This window comes from Camelus bactrianus, chromosome 34 (assembly GCF_048773025.1).
Source record: "Camelus bactrianus isolate YW-2024 breed Bactrian camel chromosome 34, ASM4877302v1, whole genome shotgun sequence".
Classification (NCBI taxonomy): Eukaryota; Metazoa; Chordata; class Mammalia; order Artiodactyla; family Camelidae; genus Camelus; species Camelus bactrianus.
The window spans coordinates 232,545-247,209 of NC_133572.1; the positions used below are offsets into that span (position 1 = coordinate 232,545).

The window sequence follows — 14,665 nt, forward strand, 5'->3', positions numbered from 1 at the left end:
TGAGCAGCCCCTCTGCGAGTCCCACATCCAGTTAAGACCCAGCTTCTCCTCTGTCGTGAGCAGAAAACCTCCCATCAGTCAGAGCTCACAGTGGCAGAGCCAGCACAACCGCCCAGAGCCCCTCCCTGTGCCTCTTGATGTGTCTCCGGGAAAGGAGGAGATGCTGGCTGGTGAGCCCCGAACCCAAGGCCACGTGCAGAGCAGGCCGCAGCAGACATCCCCAGGGAGAAGGCTCACTCTCTTCCTTGGTTGCTTGGAAGATGAAGAAAGAGCCTGTGTTTCCTCTTTTAGTTACCTTCTTTGTCCAAAGACACTCAGGCTCTCTGTGACTGTGCTGTCTTCCAGCACTGTCAGGGCCCCCGACCTTAGATACAGTCCCATAGGTCCCAGCAGCTCCCACAAGAGCACACTCGGGACTGCAGCCCCGCATCCGACAGAGCAGCGTCCCCGTCCACGTTCGGTGGTCTTGTTGGTATTTCTGTCCGTGTCACATTCCCTGTTGCCTGGAAGTGAGGAGGTGGTTGTTCTAGTGATGAGGCTGAAGCCAGTCCAGCTGGACTGTCGAGAGCAGGCTGTCCAGGAACCCAGGGCCTTGGGGTTAGGGGACGCAGCTCTTGCTGCTGGAAAGCATCTTTCCTCCCGTCATGTGCTCTCCCGTAAGTTGCTGGCTGTGTCTTATTTTAGCCCACCTGAACGGCGTGGCCCAGCACTGATGGTGGGGGGCCACGGGGCAGGGCTGCATGCAGATTCCGTGGGCAGGAACAGTCTGAAGGGGCCACGAGCGACTTCTCATCTGGCTAAGAACCCAGGTCTTGTGTCCAGAGGGGACTCAGGGGAGTTTTGAGGAAAACTTCCCTGGAACTTTGGGGACCTATGGGACAGAGCTCTGCTCCCCCGCCCCCTGCCTTCGCCCCCTCACACAGCGTGCTGCATGAAGCCTGGTACAGAAGGGGCTTTTCTCTCTCTAGCTGCCAAAGATGAGAACTCGGGTGCCCACAGAGGGACTTGCTGTCATGTGTGAGTTGGCTGGTTCATGGCAGGGTGACAACATCCGCCCCACCTCTGTAGTCACATGGCAGGTGGCCCAGAGCCACATGCTCACAGCCTCGGCTCTTTTCTGGCCTTCACTGTAGCCAGCTCTTCTCTCCTGAAAAAGGGGTCCCTCCACACAGTTAAGGTGAAAAGAGCTTCAGAAAGGAAAGCACATTCCACCTGGCGTGGGGCGGGGGCCCTCTTCATCCAAGTCCAGTTACGTGAGGCTTGAAGCAACTGGGTCAAGGCGCCCGAGTAGGAGGCACAAGTGTGCACTTGTGAGCGCGTGTGTGAGCGCGTGTGAGCATGCACTTACTCTCAGTTTTTGTTTCTTTCTGATTCAAACTGATTCTGGCAAATGCGGTGATTCTTTATTTCCTCTGCTGTGGGTTCTGTTCTCTCCTCCCTTCACTGTTTATTTTCTGCTTCCTTCCTCCCCATCATCTCCCCCTTCCTCGTCTCCTTCACCCCTTGAACCTGGCACACTAGCCGGCAGCCAGCGGCTACAGCAGAACACAAGTCCAGCCGATCCCTTGGAGATCCAGGCTGATGTGCACTGGACACATATTCGCGAGAACAAGGAGGAGCAAGTGGTCCCAGCCTCTGAGTCCTCTCCTTCTGGAGGTAACTGCCTCAGGACCCAGGGCCCTCGTCCCTGCGACCCCCCCGTCCCTGCGGCTCCCGCGTCCCTGCAGACCCCCTCCCTGTGGCTCTCCCCATCCCTCCAGACCCCCTCCCTGCAGACCCCCACCTCTGCAGGTGCCCCATCCCTGCGGCTCCCCCGTCCCTGCAGGTGCCCCATCCCTGCAGGTGCCCCATCCCTGCACACTTCCCCATCCTTGTGGCTCCCCTGTCCCTCCAGACCCCCTCCCTGTGGACCCCCACCTCTGCAGGTGCCCCATCCCTGCACACTTCCCCATTCTTGTGGCTCCCCCGTCCCTGCAGACCCCATCCCTGTGGCTCCCCCGTCCCTGCAGATCCCATCCCTGTGGCTCCCCCCGTCTCTCCAGACCCCCTCCCTGCAGACCCCCATCCCTGCAGAACCCCCGTCCCTGCAGAGCCCATCCCTGTGGCCCCCCTGTCCCTGCCCCTCTCCACCCCGGGCTGCAGAGGGCTCTCCTGTTGGGGCAGAGCCACCAGGTTGACCAGAAGTAAGAGCCAGCAGAGCACTCGGCTTTCACCTGAGGACACAGCTCTCTGTGAGCTAAGAGCTGTGGCTCGTCTCCACTGATGCGAAACAGCGAAGTGAACTTGACCTTGGGAAAACCGAGAGTTTGCTTTCTTCCCCTGTGTCACTAGGCAAGGTTCCTCTTTCTCCACTTGGTCTTTTCCTCACGGAGTGTGTCTGGGTGTGAGTGCACTGACAGGATGGCATTGAGGGACCACATTTGCACTGAAAGGCAGTTTTAAGAAGAAACGTGTGTCACGGAGGCCTCTGAAGTAGCTAGCATAACTTCCAGCTCTAGGTTTTAGGTCAGATGAGCTGTATTCCATGGCAGGACAAAGGTGAACCTTGTTCTGGCTTCTTTAAGGGAGTAACAAGTAATGAGAGATGGCACAGCTGGGGGATACGTGGCTGTCACGTCGCTCTCTGTGCCCCTGACCTCAGCTGCCCAGCGTGCTGTCTCCACCTTGTCTTCTGCTCACTTACCTTCGTGTTTGCGTTCAGTGCGTGTTGGGGACACTCCCTGCAGGGCCCGGGGTGGTCCCTGCCTTCATGGGCCTTGCCACCTTCACCTCCGGGCAGCATTTTGCAACCACATAGACCCCAACAGCCCTGCAGGAGCCAGGAGACCATGCTGACCAGGGGCGTCAGCAATGGCCTGGAGCTGGGGACACTCTGCGGCCTCGAGCTGATGCTGACCCTCCCTGTGCTCTTGTCTCCTGTCCCTGTCCTGATGCCCAGCACACACGGGATGTGGCGGTGCTGGCCGGGCCTCGGGCTGTGGCGTCGTCCGTCTCTCTTCTGCTGTGGACTTCAGGACGACCTCACCTCACCTCTCCTCACTAAGGACGCCTATTCCTGTGTAACTTTTTATTTGTCGTCTGTTTTAAATTCAGTGCCCGACCTTCCCTGCGTACGCCGTGCAGCGGTGCAGGCCTGGCTGGAGGCGGTCTCCGGAGGTAGTCTGGTGATGTTGTTCTCTGCCCACTCACCGTAACCACTCTCTCAGCAGCTCTGCTGATACCTTAACACTGGAGTTCTGTTCCTGCCGCTAGTGCATGCCGAGGGCGGAGGGTGGGGGCACGCGCACGCCTCACTCAGGCAGCCCCTCCCTGCATGGACCAGACACACATCCCACGCCCTCCAGGGGAGATCCAGAGGAGAGAAGTGTGTGGACAGGGTGGAGAAAACTTTGTTTTACTAGCAGAGATGGAGTAGAGACCAACACTGAAGGACCATTTTAAGTCCTAGCCCTGAGATTTAAAGTCCGCAGAAATGAAGCTGGGTGGCAGCTGGGCACGACATGGAGGTGCCACTTACTGCCCTGCAGACCCGCCAGAGTGTCAGGGGGAGTGCTCGGGAAACTGGTGCAGAACTTGCTGGTGCGAGGGAGAGCGGAGGATTGGATTGGTGGACAGTGTTCAGCTAGAAGTGGGGGCCAGGCGGGGCTCCAGACCTAGGTACAGGCATCTCTCAGCACTCAGGCCAGGAGGGCGCTCAGAACCCTCCAGTGTCCTTGGTAAACCTTTCTGGGAGGCATTTCTTAGCAAGGGGGCCGCTGGCATCCAGTAGGATGTGTAACTCCACCCTCTGAACATCGACCGGTCATGAGGACGACCAGAAACACCCCGCAGTGTCAGGCACCACGTGCACGAGGGCAGCATCACCCTGGTTACTTCTAGGGTGACCAGGATTGGAGCTCGTGGGTCTGCACCCCCAGGCCTCCCGGCCGGTCCTTTGCCCTCAGGGTCACACGACGAGAGGTGCCCTCACACACAGCCAAAGGAGAGCCTGACCTGAGGCCCTTGGCTCTGTGAACAGAAACTGCTGGTCACTCTCTCCTGGTTAGTTTGTGTCCCCAAGACGGCTGGGCAAGGCTGAGGTGGCAGGGCCTCTCACCTGGCAGCTGAAACAGACCAAGAGCTAAGTGTGTCGGCAACTCCTGGCTTCCGCAGTGTGCGGCCGCTCCCAGCCTGCGCTGCATCTCGGCCTGGACCTGATTAACCCTGGTTCCACCCCTCAGGCTGTGTCTGCTGCTGCTGCACTAATGCTTCTCACTGTTCGTTTTCTGACATGTGTGACAGTCGTTCCTTTTAAGGTACCCCTGGGGACCACAGACCCCTAACTCTCTGAGTCTGCGGAAGACGTTTCTCTGAGTAGGAGAGCCGCAAGGGGGCCGCGGGGCCAGGACTGGGATCAGGCCACTCCAGTGTAGCGCCTTGAACCACGCCAGGCAGGGGTCCCATGTCGTGCTTGCTTCCAGCGCACTTGCCAACAAAAGTGTAAATTTACCATCATGGATTGATCAGAGCATGCGTGCAGGCACAGTGGATGCCTTCCGCGGGAGGGGCCCAGGTTCTGTTTGAACCGGATCCTCCTCCCACTGTAGAGGCCTTGTGCAGCAGTGAGCTCGCTGTCCAGCAGAGCTCGGGGTGGAGGGGCACTGAGACATCTGTCTGTGCCCCAGGAGTCCCGTTCCTGGGTGTTTGACGGGCCAGCCTCCTTGAGTGACCAGCAGCAGGGCTGTCTCACAAAGGCTTGAGTCCGTGGAGATGAGCGAGAGCCCCCCCAGTACTTCCACCGGCAGCAGCGCCGTCAGAGGGGGCGTCTGGGCGTGGCCAGCTCCTCGGGTGGCGCCGGGTCTCAGAAGGAGGTGCTGACTGTGGGACTCCCACAGCTTGCGCTGATGCTGACCGACTCCAGAACTCACCTAGCTGCCCCTGGGTCAGGAAAGACATTCCCAGCATCTAGACGTGCCTGCCTCCAGTGGCCATCACAGCCGTCCCATCCCCGGTTGTCCTTGGGCTCTGACCCCAAGGCTGCTTGTGGTCCCCGCACATCCCTGGATGCCAGGGCACAGCTTCGCAGGGCTGGGAGATGACCGTAGCGGGTCTGCTGGGCTTGTGGCCTGGCCTCGCATCCCAGCGGGCCCCTGTGCCGCCCGGCCTGCTGGGCTTGACCCTCAGCCGTGTGTGCTGGCGGACGGCCAGCCCCTTCTCCTGGGCTGAGATGGCGCTGCAGCACAGGTGCTTCACGGCTCCCCCAGAGCCCTGCTCGCTGCTTCCTGATGCTTCTCCTACTCCGAACCGTTAGTCTGAGTCCCGCGTGCGCAGGGCTCGGGAGCGGGATGAGAGCGTGTGTGTGCGTGTGAGTGTCGGGGCTGCCTCCTTCTCAGGAGCAGTGAAGCTGGCTAGTGCCCTGCCTGACTGTGGTGCTGAAGGGCTGCTCTGGAGTCCAGAACGCGGACTTTACCTACCCTTGTCCCTCTCCCTTGGTGTCTGAATTAGCCCACGGAAGCTGCAGCACCTGCCCTTTGACCTGGGAGGTGCGCACTGTGATGCCGGGCTGAGCATGGGGCCACAACCGAGCCACCCTTGGTCCCTCCCTGGAAGGCAGAGTTAGAAACGGCCCCTCCAGGTGTATTCCTGTGCAGGTTCGGGGACTTGTGTACACGAGGCTGTCAGCGCAGGGCTTGGTCCTGAGCTTGAGAAGCAGCACTTCCCTCCGTGCTTCTTAGGCGGAGGCTCTTCCAGCAGCTGGAGGAAGAGGAAAGCTGGCGGCCTGGGCTCTGCCCTGCTGTGAGGGAGGGCCCCCCTGCCAGCCCTGCCGCTTTCAGAATGCTCCCGGTCCTGGCACCTCCCACTTCTCCTCAGGCTCCTCACCTGGAGCCCTGGGGAACCACTGCCGCTTCCCCACCTGCCAGGTGTCCGTCTGTCCCTCTCCCTCTCTTCCTCCTCTTGAACGTTTCTGCCTTGCAGCTCCTTTTGACGAGGAGGAGCTGGAGGAAGATGCGGACTCAGAACCGGCAGAGAGAGAAGGGGAGGCTGTGGAGAACGGGGACACGGGGGACACCGGTGCTGAGCTGGACGATGGTATGAGACCCCAGAGCCTTTCCCCCCTCCCTACCCCCACCCCCCGGGACGGAGCCAAGTGCTCTGAGCTCAGGAAGGGAGAGAAGGCACAGTAAAGCAAAAGTAAGGTACCCGGAGCTGGTGGCCATTAAGCCTTCGCGTTTGTTTCTTGTTCTGCCACTAACTTGAATGCATGTCCTTTCACCCATGTTGGACGTGGCCTGCATTCATCAGGTCGTGGGGAGAAACCGAGCAGATTAGGGGCTTTCTACAGGGCCTTTACTCCAGCAGGTGCCCTCGGAAAGCTAGTGCCAGGAGATAGGCCGTGAGGAGGGCGGGCAGGGACGGGACTGCAGGGGTGAGAACAGTCCAGGCCCATGGTGAGGAGCCTGGCACTGGCGGTGGAGGCGCCACTGGCATCCTGGGGGCTCCATGTTACAGAGGACGCCACGCTGTCAGCTGAGTCTCAGAGGCTGGGAGACCAGAGTGCAGGACCCGGCCGGGGTGCCGATGCAGGTTGGACCTCAGGCTGCAGCTGATGGCCTGAAGGGCTGTCTCCATGGCGCCGGGAGCCTGGGAAGGAGCACGACTCACTCCAGGTCTGTGCTTGCTTCCCTCTGCCAGATCAGCACTGGTCTGACGACGCCCCGTCCCTGTCAGAGGCCGGCACGGAGCTGCAGGTGCAGCACCAGGTGGCGGCGGGAGCGGGGCTGGAGCTGAGGGTGTCGGAAGGCGGGGAGGAGACACCTCCCGCCACAGCAGGGCGCGGAGAGAGAGGTACGTGTGCTGTGCTGGGGAAGCCTTCCTCCCCTGCCTGGCTGACAGCCCTGCCCCTTTTACCCCAAATCTTTGGACTCAGATTGTACCCCCAGCAGGCGGAGGTGTTTCCTCTTGCAAATCCTGCATCTGCTTTTTCAGGTCCCTCTCATGTCTCCAGCCCCATCTGGCCCCCTGAGGAGCAAGCGGCCCTGCCATCCCCAGCCCACAGCCCCGGGGCACAGGTGAGGGTTCGGGGCTCCCTAAGGAGGCAGAGCTGAGGGAACCCCTTGGGGCCCTGGGTGGGAACCCATTTTTTTTTGCTTCTGGTGCTGAGGGAGCTGTTAGAACAGGAGTGGCCTTGGGCTTCCAGCTCAGTCTGGGCAGCACCTCCCTGAGCCTGCTGTGCACCCATCCCACACCACTGTTCCTCTTTGTGTGTCCACAGATCATGCCACGTTAAAAATAAATTTATTTTTAAGTTAAAGCAATAACATTCATGGAATCACTGGTCTGGTAAGACATGCATTTCTCTTTAATGCTGTGTCAAAATGAATGTATGATTTTTAAATTAAAAATCCTTACCCAGACGATCAGTGGTTTTTAAACCACACATTGCAGGATGCCACATAAATGCACTGCGTTCTGTGGGCACGTTTTAGGAGACACCATGTGGAGGACAGAGCAGGGAGGACAGAGCTCCTGCTGGCTTGGTCTTTGGGGCCCCAAGGAGCAAAGTGGTTTAGGTGATTTCATCTGAGATGAGGCTGGGAAGGGGCAAGAGGGACACTTGTGAGACAGACTGTAATGAACGCTGTTCCGAATCCCTCACGATGGTGGGCCCTGTGTTCATACGTCGGAGATCTTGGAGCTCTTGGGGTTGGTGAGTGTCTAGGGCTATCATTCAGTGCCCAAAGGACACAGAGTGCATTTGGGATGAACCGAACCTGAAGGCTGAGTGTGCTCGCTGGACAGAGGGTTCTGAAGCTTGGCAAACAGAGCAGAAAGGGGGGCCTCTTGGCGCCTGACCGTAGCCCCAGGACAGCAGCTCAGGCCCTTGGCGAGAATGACGCTAGGGTCTCTGAGGGCCGACAGATCCCAGCCTTCTCAGCAGCTCCTGTCACCCTGCTTTCCCACAGAGCGCCCAAGCCCTTCTGGTCTCTGCTGTTTCTGCTACCACTGGGGTGGGGCTACCCACGGACAGCCCCGTGCCTGAGCCCCCAGCCCCCCATGGGGAGCCCACAGCCGGACCACCTGTCCAGTTGCAGCCGGAAGCCAGGACGCCACCCTCGCCTGCCAGCCCACAGCACCGGTCCCCGCTGGCCTCCCTCCCCATCTGCTCTCAGCCCCAGCCCTCCTCCGAGGCCACTGTGCCATCCCCCACTGTGTCCCCTATACGCTTCCAGCCCGTGCCAGCCAGAACATCCACCCCACTGGCCCCCCTCCCCGCAAAGAGGCAAGGGGACACCGAGGACACACTGGGCAGCCCCCTTGCTGGGGATGAGGCCCTGAGGCGCAGCGACCTGGTGGCGGAGTTCTGGATGAAGAGCGCTGAGATCCGCCGCAGCCTGGGGCTCACGCCCGTGTGTCGGGGCCCCACACCCACCCTCCAGCCCGTGTCCCCAAAGGTCTACACAGCTGAGAAGTCCCCACAGGGTGAAGGGCTCCATCTCCTGAAGCCCCCACCTATCCCCACCCCTGGGTCCCCACCCGAGAGGGAGCTGACGAGTTCGCGGGAGGAGCACAGAGATCCATCCAGCAGCTCCGGGCTGGGCCTGCAGGGCAGCTCCTCCCACACCAGGACGCCAGGCAGCCAGAGCCTCAACACCTCGGACTCCACCATGCTCACACCCCCCTCCAGCCCGCCACCCCCACCCCCCGACGAAGAGCCCGCGACCCTTCATAGGAGCAGGAAGCCAGCCCTCGTTGGGGAGCCCCAAGCCCTGCCACCCCCACCAGTCACCCTCACTCGGCCCCACCGGGAACCCACCCAGCCCCACCGTGAGGAGGTGCGGAAGTCATTCGTGGAGAGCGTGGACGAGATCCCCTTTGCGGACGATGTGGAGGACACGTATGACGACCGGACAGAGGACTCAAGTCTGCAGGAGACATTCTTCACACCCCCCTCCTGCTGGGCCCTACCCGAGAAGCCACCCCAGCTGCCCCAGGCCAAGGAGAATGGTAGGGGGCCGCCAGTGGAGAGTGGGGCCCAGCCGCAGAAGCGGGGGCTGCCACTGGTCTCCGCAGAAGCCAAGGAGCTGGCCACCCAGCGCATGCGGGCCCGGGAGAAGTCTGTGAGGAGCCAGGCCCTGAGGGATGCCATGGCCAGGCAGCTGAGCCGGATGAAGGAGGACACGGTGGCCACGACCCCCAAGAACCCCCGGACCCCTGCGTCCCTCGGAACTGCCGCTGGCCCCTCTCAGGGCAGGGGGCCTGGCCCCCAGGGCCCTGCGGAGCCCACCCTGAGGCACGAGGCCATGAGCGAGGAGGTCCTGTGCCCTCCCTCGGACTCAGGGGGCCCAGACGGCTCGGTCACCTCGTCTGAGGGCTCCAGCGGGAAGAGCAAGAAGCGGTCGTCACTCTTCTCTCCCCGCAGAAACAAGAAGGAGAAGAAGCCCAAGGGTGAGGGCCAGCCCCCAGAGAGGCCCAGCCCCAGCCCCCTGGAGGAGGTAGCCGCCAAGCCCAGGTCCCTGTGGAAGTCTGTCTTCTCCGGGTACCGGCGGGACAGGAAGAAGAAGGGGGACGACCGGTCCTGCTCCAGCACCCCTTCCAGCGGGGCCACCGTGGACACCAGCCAGCCCAGGGCGTCCCCTGTCGTGAGAGCAGGTAGGGCAGCTCCTGGGCCCCTCCCAGGCAGAGCCCCTGCAGTTCCTCTTGAAAGACCCACTTCCCATGCCCCCGTGTGCAGCCTGGGCTGGGGCACATCTGTGCAGTTGGGTTCTGCGCTGCCCGGAAGCGTTAGCGTCCGAGCTCGTGGCTCCCAGCCTGGGGCGGACTCGGACTGGGAAGAGACCACCCTTCCGCCCACTCCCCTAGGGGCACCGGCAGCTGGTGGTCACTATCCTTGTTCTGCCTCTGCTTCCCTAGAGCTGCAGTCGCGGCACCAGCGGAGCTGCTCAGAGGACTCGGACCTCTCCAGCGATGACATCCTTGAGAGGGCCTCCCAGAAGTCCAGGCGAGAGGTGCGTGGGCCGCAGGCCTCGACTCTGTGTGCTGCTCAGCCCCTTCCTTGTCTGACCCCAACCCACGCGCAGCTGAGCCCCAGGCCCAGCCAGTGTCCAGGCCAGGGCAGGAAGGGTGCTCTCCCCGTGGCGAGAGCTCTGTGTTCTCCCTGTAAAGCAGGCAGATGTTCGTGTCCAGAGATTCACTGTGGGCTCTGTCGTTCCTTCATCTGTCCCGGGAACTCCCTTGCAGGGCAGAGCCTACCGGTGCCCAGGGGGCTGGGATGGGCTGGTCTCTGAGGAGAGATCCTGTCAGCCTGTCCTCTACATCCATTTGTGGACTTGAGAGGAGGTTCTGCTCCTGAGGCACGGGCCCAGGAGACCCGCCCTGCTTCTGTGTCGAGTCAGACACTGTGGGTCTGCCTTGGCCCCTCTCGTGGCCCAGGCTCTGGGGACAGCGTGGCCCCTCAGCTGTCCTGCACAGTGAGCTGTCTGTGTGCGGGGCACCCCCATCGCTAGTCACTCAGGCGTCTGTTCCAACGTGTGACCTCTAGGGGCTCCCATAGCTTTTTCCGGACACAGTGGAGCTGGCGGGGAGGGGTCAGAGGAAGTTCTCACCAGGCACCCATGTCTCAGACACAGCAATGGGGCGGGGGCTGCGGTCCAGGAAGGCTGGCAGCACGCAGCAGGGGGCTGTCTCCATGGTCCAGCCCTGGGGCCCACACCTGCCCTCCAGGCCGAGGTCACAGCCCAGCTCCTCCAGCTCCCTTTCTTGAGTTAACTCCCCTGGAACATCAAGCATCTCCCTTAAGGGTTCCCAGGGTTTGTGCTGGAGCCTTCCCTGTGCACTGCCCTCCAGGGCAGCCACGCATCACAGCCCTGCAGTGCCCGTTCAGGGAGGGCAACTCCTTCAGGCCCAGTTTCCTCTCCAGTAACGTGGGAACTGGACAAAGCCTTTTGTTCCCGGCCTGTTTTTTGTTTGCTCGCCCCCCTCAGCCACGCAGCGCTCTGCCCACCCACTGTCCTGGGGGTTCCCAGGCCTCTCGTCCACCCCACCCATCTGAGAGCCAGGCCAGCATGCAGTTTGGGTTGGACAGGGGCCTCCCCAGGGGCCTGGCTGCATGAGCCCCGAGCTTTGGGCCCAGCCAGTACACAGGCCGGGGCGGGAAGGGTGCTCCCCTCCAGGGACTCCCTGCCATGCTTTCCAGCAGTAATACTGGTACCAATGTGAGAATCACTTCTGGGGACATGTGGGTCTCCCATCTTGTCCTGGCATTGGGGGCGGCCCTGCCTAGGGGGCCCTGGGGGTCATGATAGGGCTGAGTGTGTACGAGGTCCATTGCTGCAGGGCAAGCCCACAGGCGTCATCTCATGCTGGTTAGATGTGTCCATCTGTGCTGCTCTGGTGGTCAGGGCCCATCTCAGGATCACTCTGACCACAGCCTTCCCGGGCCTCCAGGATGAGGTGCCCTTCCCCTGGATCCCACGTGTGTCCTGCACAGCAGAGCCCTCAGCTGGAGGCCACGCAGGAGAGTGGGGCTGCGCGTGGGCCGTGGTGTCATGGTGTGGTGCTGGGCGGGCGAGGGCCAGGTGCTGGGGCAGAGAAACAATAGAAATAACCACGGGTTGGGATGTCTGACCGTGATCTCACGGGTCTCCGTGGTGTCACCGGTGCCTGGTTCCCCGTGAGCTGTTAGGATAAAGTACTTCTGTCCCAGGAAGAGAGGCTTTGTTACCAGAGGCAGCGTCCCGCCAGGCAGGTGGAGGTGTCATCCCTTTGCCCCTGGAGTCAGTGAATCACTGGCCCCTTTTGTTAATACTTAAGTGCTGGTCTCGGGCTGCTGTTGTCAGTTCCTGTGGAGTTTTTCTTTTGCCTTGGGAGAAACTGCCTGTCTCCTCTTTTAGCTGCCTTCTGATGACAATGAAACCCTTCTCTCACTCTGGCTTGAGGCAGGATGTGCCCTTGGCCAGCTGAGGCCGCTGGGAGGCACAGGATTCTTCTCAGCAGCTGTGCCCCTCCGGCCTGGAGAAGCAGCCCCACCCTGCCCTTTAACCTCCCACGAGGCTGCTCTGCTCGAGGCTCAGTGGGTGAGAAGAGGTGCCACACCGCAGTGTTCGCAGTGGGTGTCGGTTATCCGAGCCGTCCGTGTCCAGGCAGGAGGTGCCGCCCCCGGGGACACCACCGGGAGAGAGACGCAGAGTTGATTCGCGTTGGCCTCTGTCTCCCGCCGCCTGACCCCCAGCCGGTGCCCTGCGACGTTCGGCTAGAGGAAGGAGTCTGAACTTGCACAAGCAAGACGGGTTGCTGAGGGAGAAATGGTCACTTTACATGCAAGGGAGACTGAGGAGCGAGCAGAGGAGATTTGGGGCAAGTGAGGAAGGAGCTTCTCTCATCAGCAAAGTGACCCCCAGGCCTTGTTCAGATGGGTTCACTGAGGTGCCACTGCTGGGGTCTCACCCCCAGCCCACACTCGGCTGTCCTGGGTGACACTGTGAGAAGTAATTGTGTGTCCTAGTGTTGTTTATTTTAAACTTCTAACTGATTTTGCCCCATTCTGTGTTCTGTTCCTAATTTTTAATCGTTCCCATTGCTGTTCTGTTTTGTTTCCCGTCACATCCCCTTGAATGTTGGTTTATGTTCCACATGCCTTGGTTCAGGAGACGGTGGGTACCAAAGGCAGTATCCCACTCCCCCCCGGGGGGCCCGCCAGCCCCACCCTCACCAACCATGTCATCCAGCCCCGCAGGACAGAGGGTGTGACACCCTGCTCTCCGCAGGCTGGAGTGTGTGTGTTGCTTCCACCCAGAGGCCATGGGGAGCAGGGCTGTCCTGGGGACTGGACGCTGCAGGAACTGGGAGTTCACGAGTCCTGGGCTCCGTGAGCTGCAGAGCAGACACCTGGGACGCTGGAGCCCCGAGTCAGCTGTCCGTGCCGGCCCTCCACGAGCACAGGTTGTCAGGATACACTCGGGGTTGAATTTGCAAGTTCCTTTAAAGTCCGTAAATGCTCCTTTTTTTTATCTTCCTGGAGGCATCTGCCTCCCAGCGGTCACCCCAGTCATTCGCAGTTGCACTGTGTTTGGCCAGATGCCCCCTCGGTTCCTGACGGCGCACAGCCCTGCCAGACCACGTCCTCCCTCCTCTCAGTGTGCAGGCCCCAGAGTCTGTCCAGGATCACCTCACCCCTTCTTCTGCCTGCATTAGTTAGTTTGGGTTCACTCTGACTTAACATAGAAGCATCCCTGTTTACTTCCGATGTCACGTCTGAAGAGAACCTTGTAAACAGTGCTCATCTGAAGAAAGTGACTTTCGACACCACACAAACAGAAGGATCCTTGTTTTTCTTTTTCCTTTCCCTGTATGCCTCCTATGAGCAGGAGGCTTGGGGAAACTGACCAGCGTTTTTACCCCTGCAGTCTTGAATAGAGCAGACCTCCTTCCATGGGAATGAGTGAGCCCAGCGATAAAGATGCTGGTCTTTGTCCTTCTAACTTGCTGGCAGTCAGTGTGCACTCAGCCTCCTGTCCTTGCACCCTGGGGAGTGTCTCCAGGCAGGTTTCCGGGTGCCCTGTGGTATGTGGGGCTCCCACAGGGACAAGGGCCTGGGTGTCTGCACACGCCTCGCCCTCGCCTGCCCTCTGGTCCCCACGCCCTGCCAACCAGCACGCACCTAACTGAGGAAGCCCTTCTCTCTCCCTCCAGCCAAGAACTTACACAGAGGAGGAGCTGAACGCCAAGCTGACCCGGCGGGTGCAGAAGGCAGCTCGGAGGCAGGCCAAGCAGGAGGAGCTGAAGCGTCTACACCGCGCCCAGGTGAGCAGGGAAAGCCACCTCCTCCCCCTAGCTGGTACCCGTGCAGATGAGGGCAGAGCAAAAGCAGGCAGGCTGTCCCTCACCTGGGCCCCTGCCTTGATGGGACCACAGCAGCCTAGTCTAGGGGTATTTGTTGGCAGAGGGAGGAGCTGAGCTTGAGTTTCCTGGACCCCCAGCTCTGCAAGAGCTGCTGTCCACAGGCAGCAGTGACCGACTGGCCTCTGATGGGGCTGGGATTTAGAGATCAGAGCGATCCTGTGGTACCCAGGCCATTCCAGTTTTGTTTTTTGTTTTTTTTTTTTTGCAAAAAATAATTTCTTAATGCAAAGTGTTAAAAGATACCTAAATACGATGTGGATTTTTAGGTCAAAGCACATGTACATGATTCTGTTCATAAAGATTAGCACAGTAATCAAGTCCACAACGATGAGAAACACCAACAGCAAGTCCAGCACTGATGAAGACGTCCCTCTGGGGCCACAATTCCCCCCGGACCCCTTGTCGATTAGTCCTTCTTAGTCCTTTCCTCGGACCTCACTCTGGGTCCGCGTACCCTGCTTGACTGGGTGCCTGCATTGTATTTCGTTTTCTGTGTGAAAATAAGTCGTCAGCTGCTGCTTTGGGGTGGACCATCTCCTGGGGGTCCTCTACGCACTTCCACACAGGTCCTGGCTTGTCATCCACGGGACGCAGGGACAGGATTTCTACAAGACTGAGGAGCCACACTGGCGCTGTAGGATTCTCCCCTTCAGGACCTGCCCCCAGGCGTCCACTGCTTCCTTCCCAGGACCTGCCCGAGAGGGGCTGGCCCTCCCACGTCGGCCAGGCCATGCCTGCGGTGCTCACCAGCGAAGGGCCTGGCAGGCCGCCGGGTGCGATGCGCAGT

At 60.5% G+C, this 14,665-nt stretch overlaps 1 protein-coding gene across 34 annotated transcripts in view; it reads left to right on the top strand.

The window, feature by feature from the left end:
- MICAL3 (microtubule associated monooxygenase, calponin and LIM domain containing 3) overlaps window positions 1-14,665 on the top strand; it is a 144,454-nt gene that overhangs the window by 113,409 nt on the left and 16,380 nt on the right. For 23 of the 34 annotated variants that reach the window (XR_012504091.1, XM_074357882.1, XM_074357885.1 and 20 more), the window contains 9 exons: window positions 1,522-1,656; window positions 3,094-3,156; window positions 5,956-6,069; window positions 6,490-6,564; window positions 6,673-6,825; window positions 6,967-7,049; window positions 7,944-9,630; window positions 9,892-9,986; window positions 13,669-13,779. Coding sequence is in view for 32 of the 34 variants with exons in the window: in XM_074357882.1 (XP_074213983.1) it covers window positions 1,522-1,656; window positions 3,094-3,156; window positions 5,956-6,069; window positions 6,490-6,564; window positions 6,673-6,825; window positions 6,967-7,049; window positions 7,944-9,630; window positions 9,892-9,986; window positions 13,669-13,779 (2,516 nt within the window). In the remaining 2 variants the exon portion in view is untranslated. The other 11 variants (XM_074357875.1, XM_074357890.1, XM_074357891.1 and 8 more) reach the window with 8 other exon arrangements.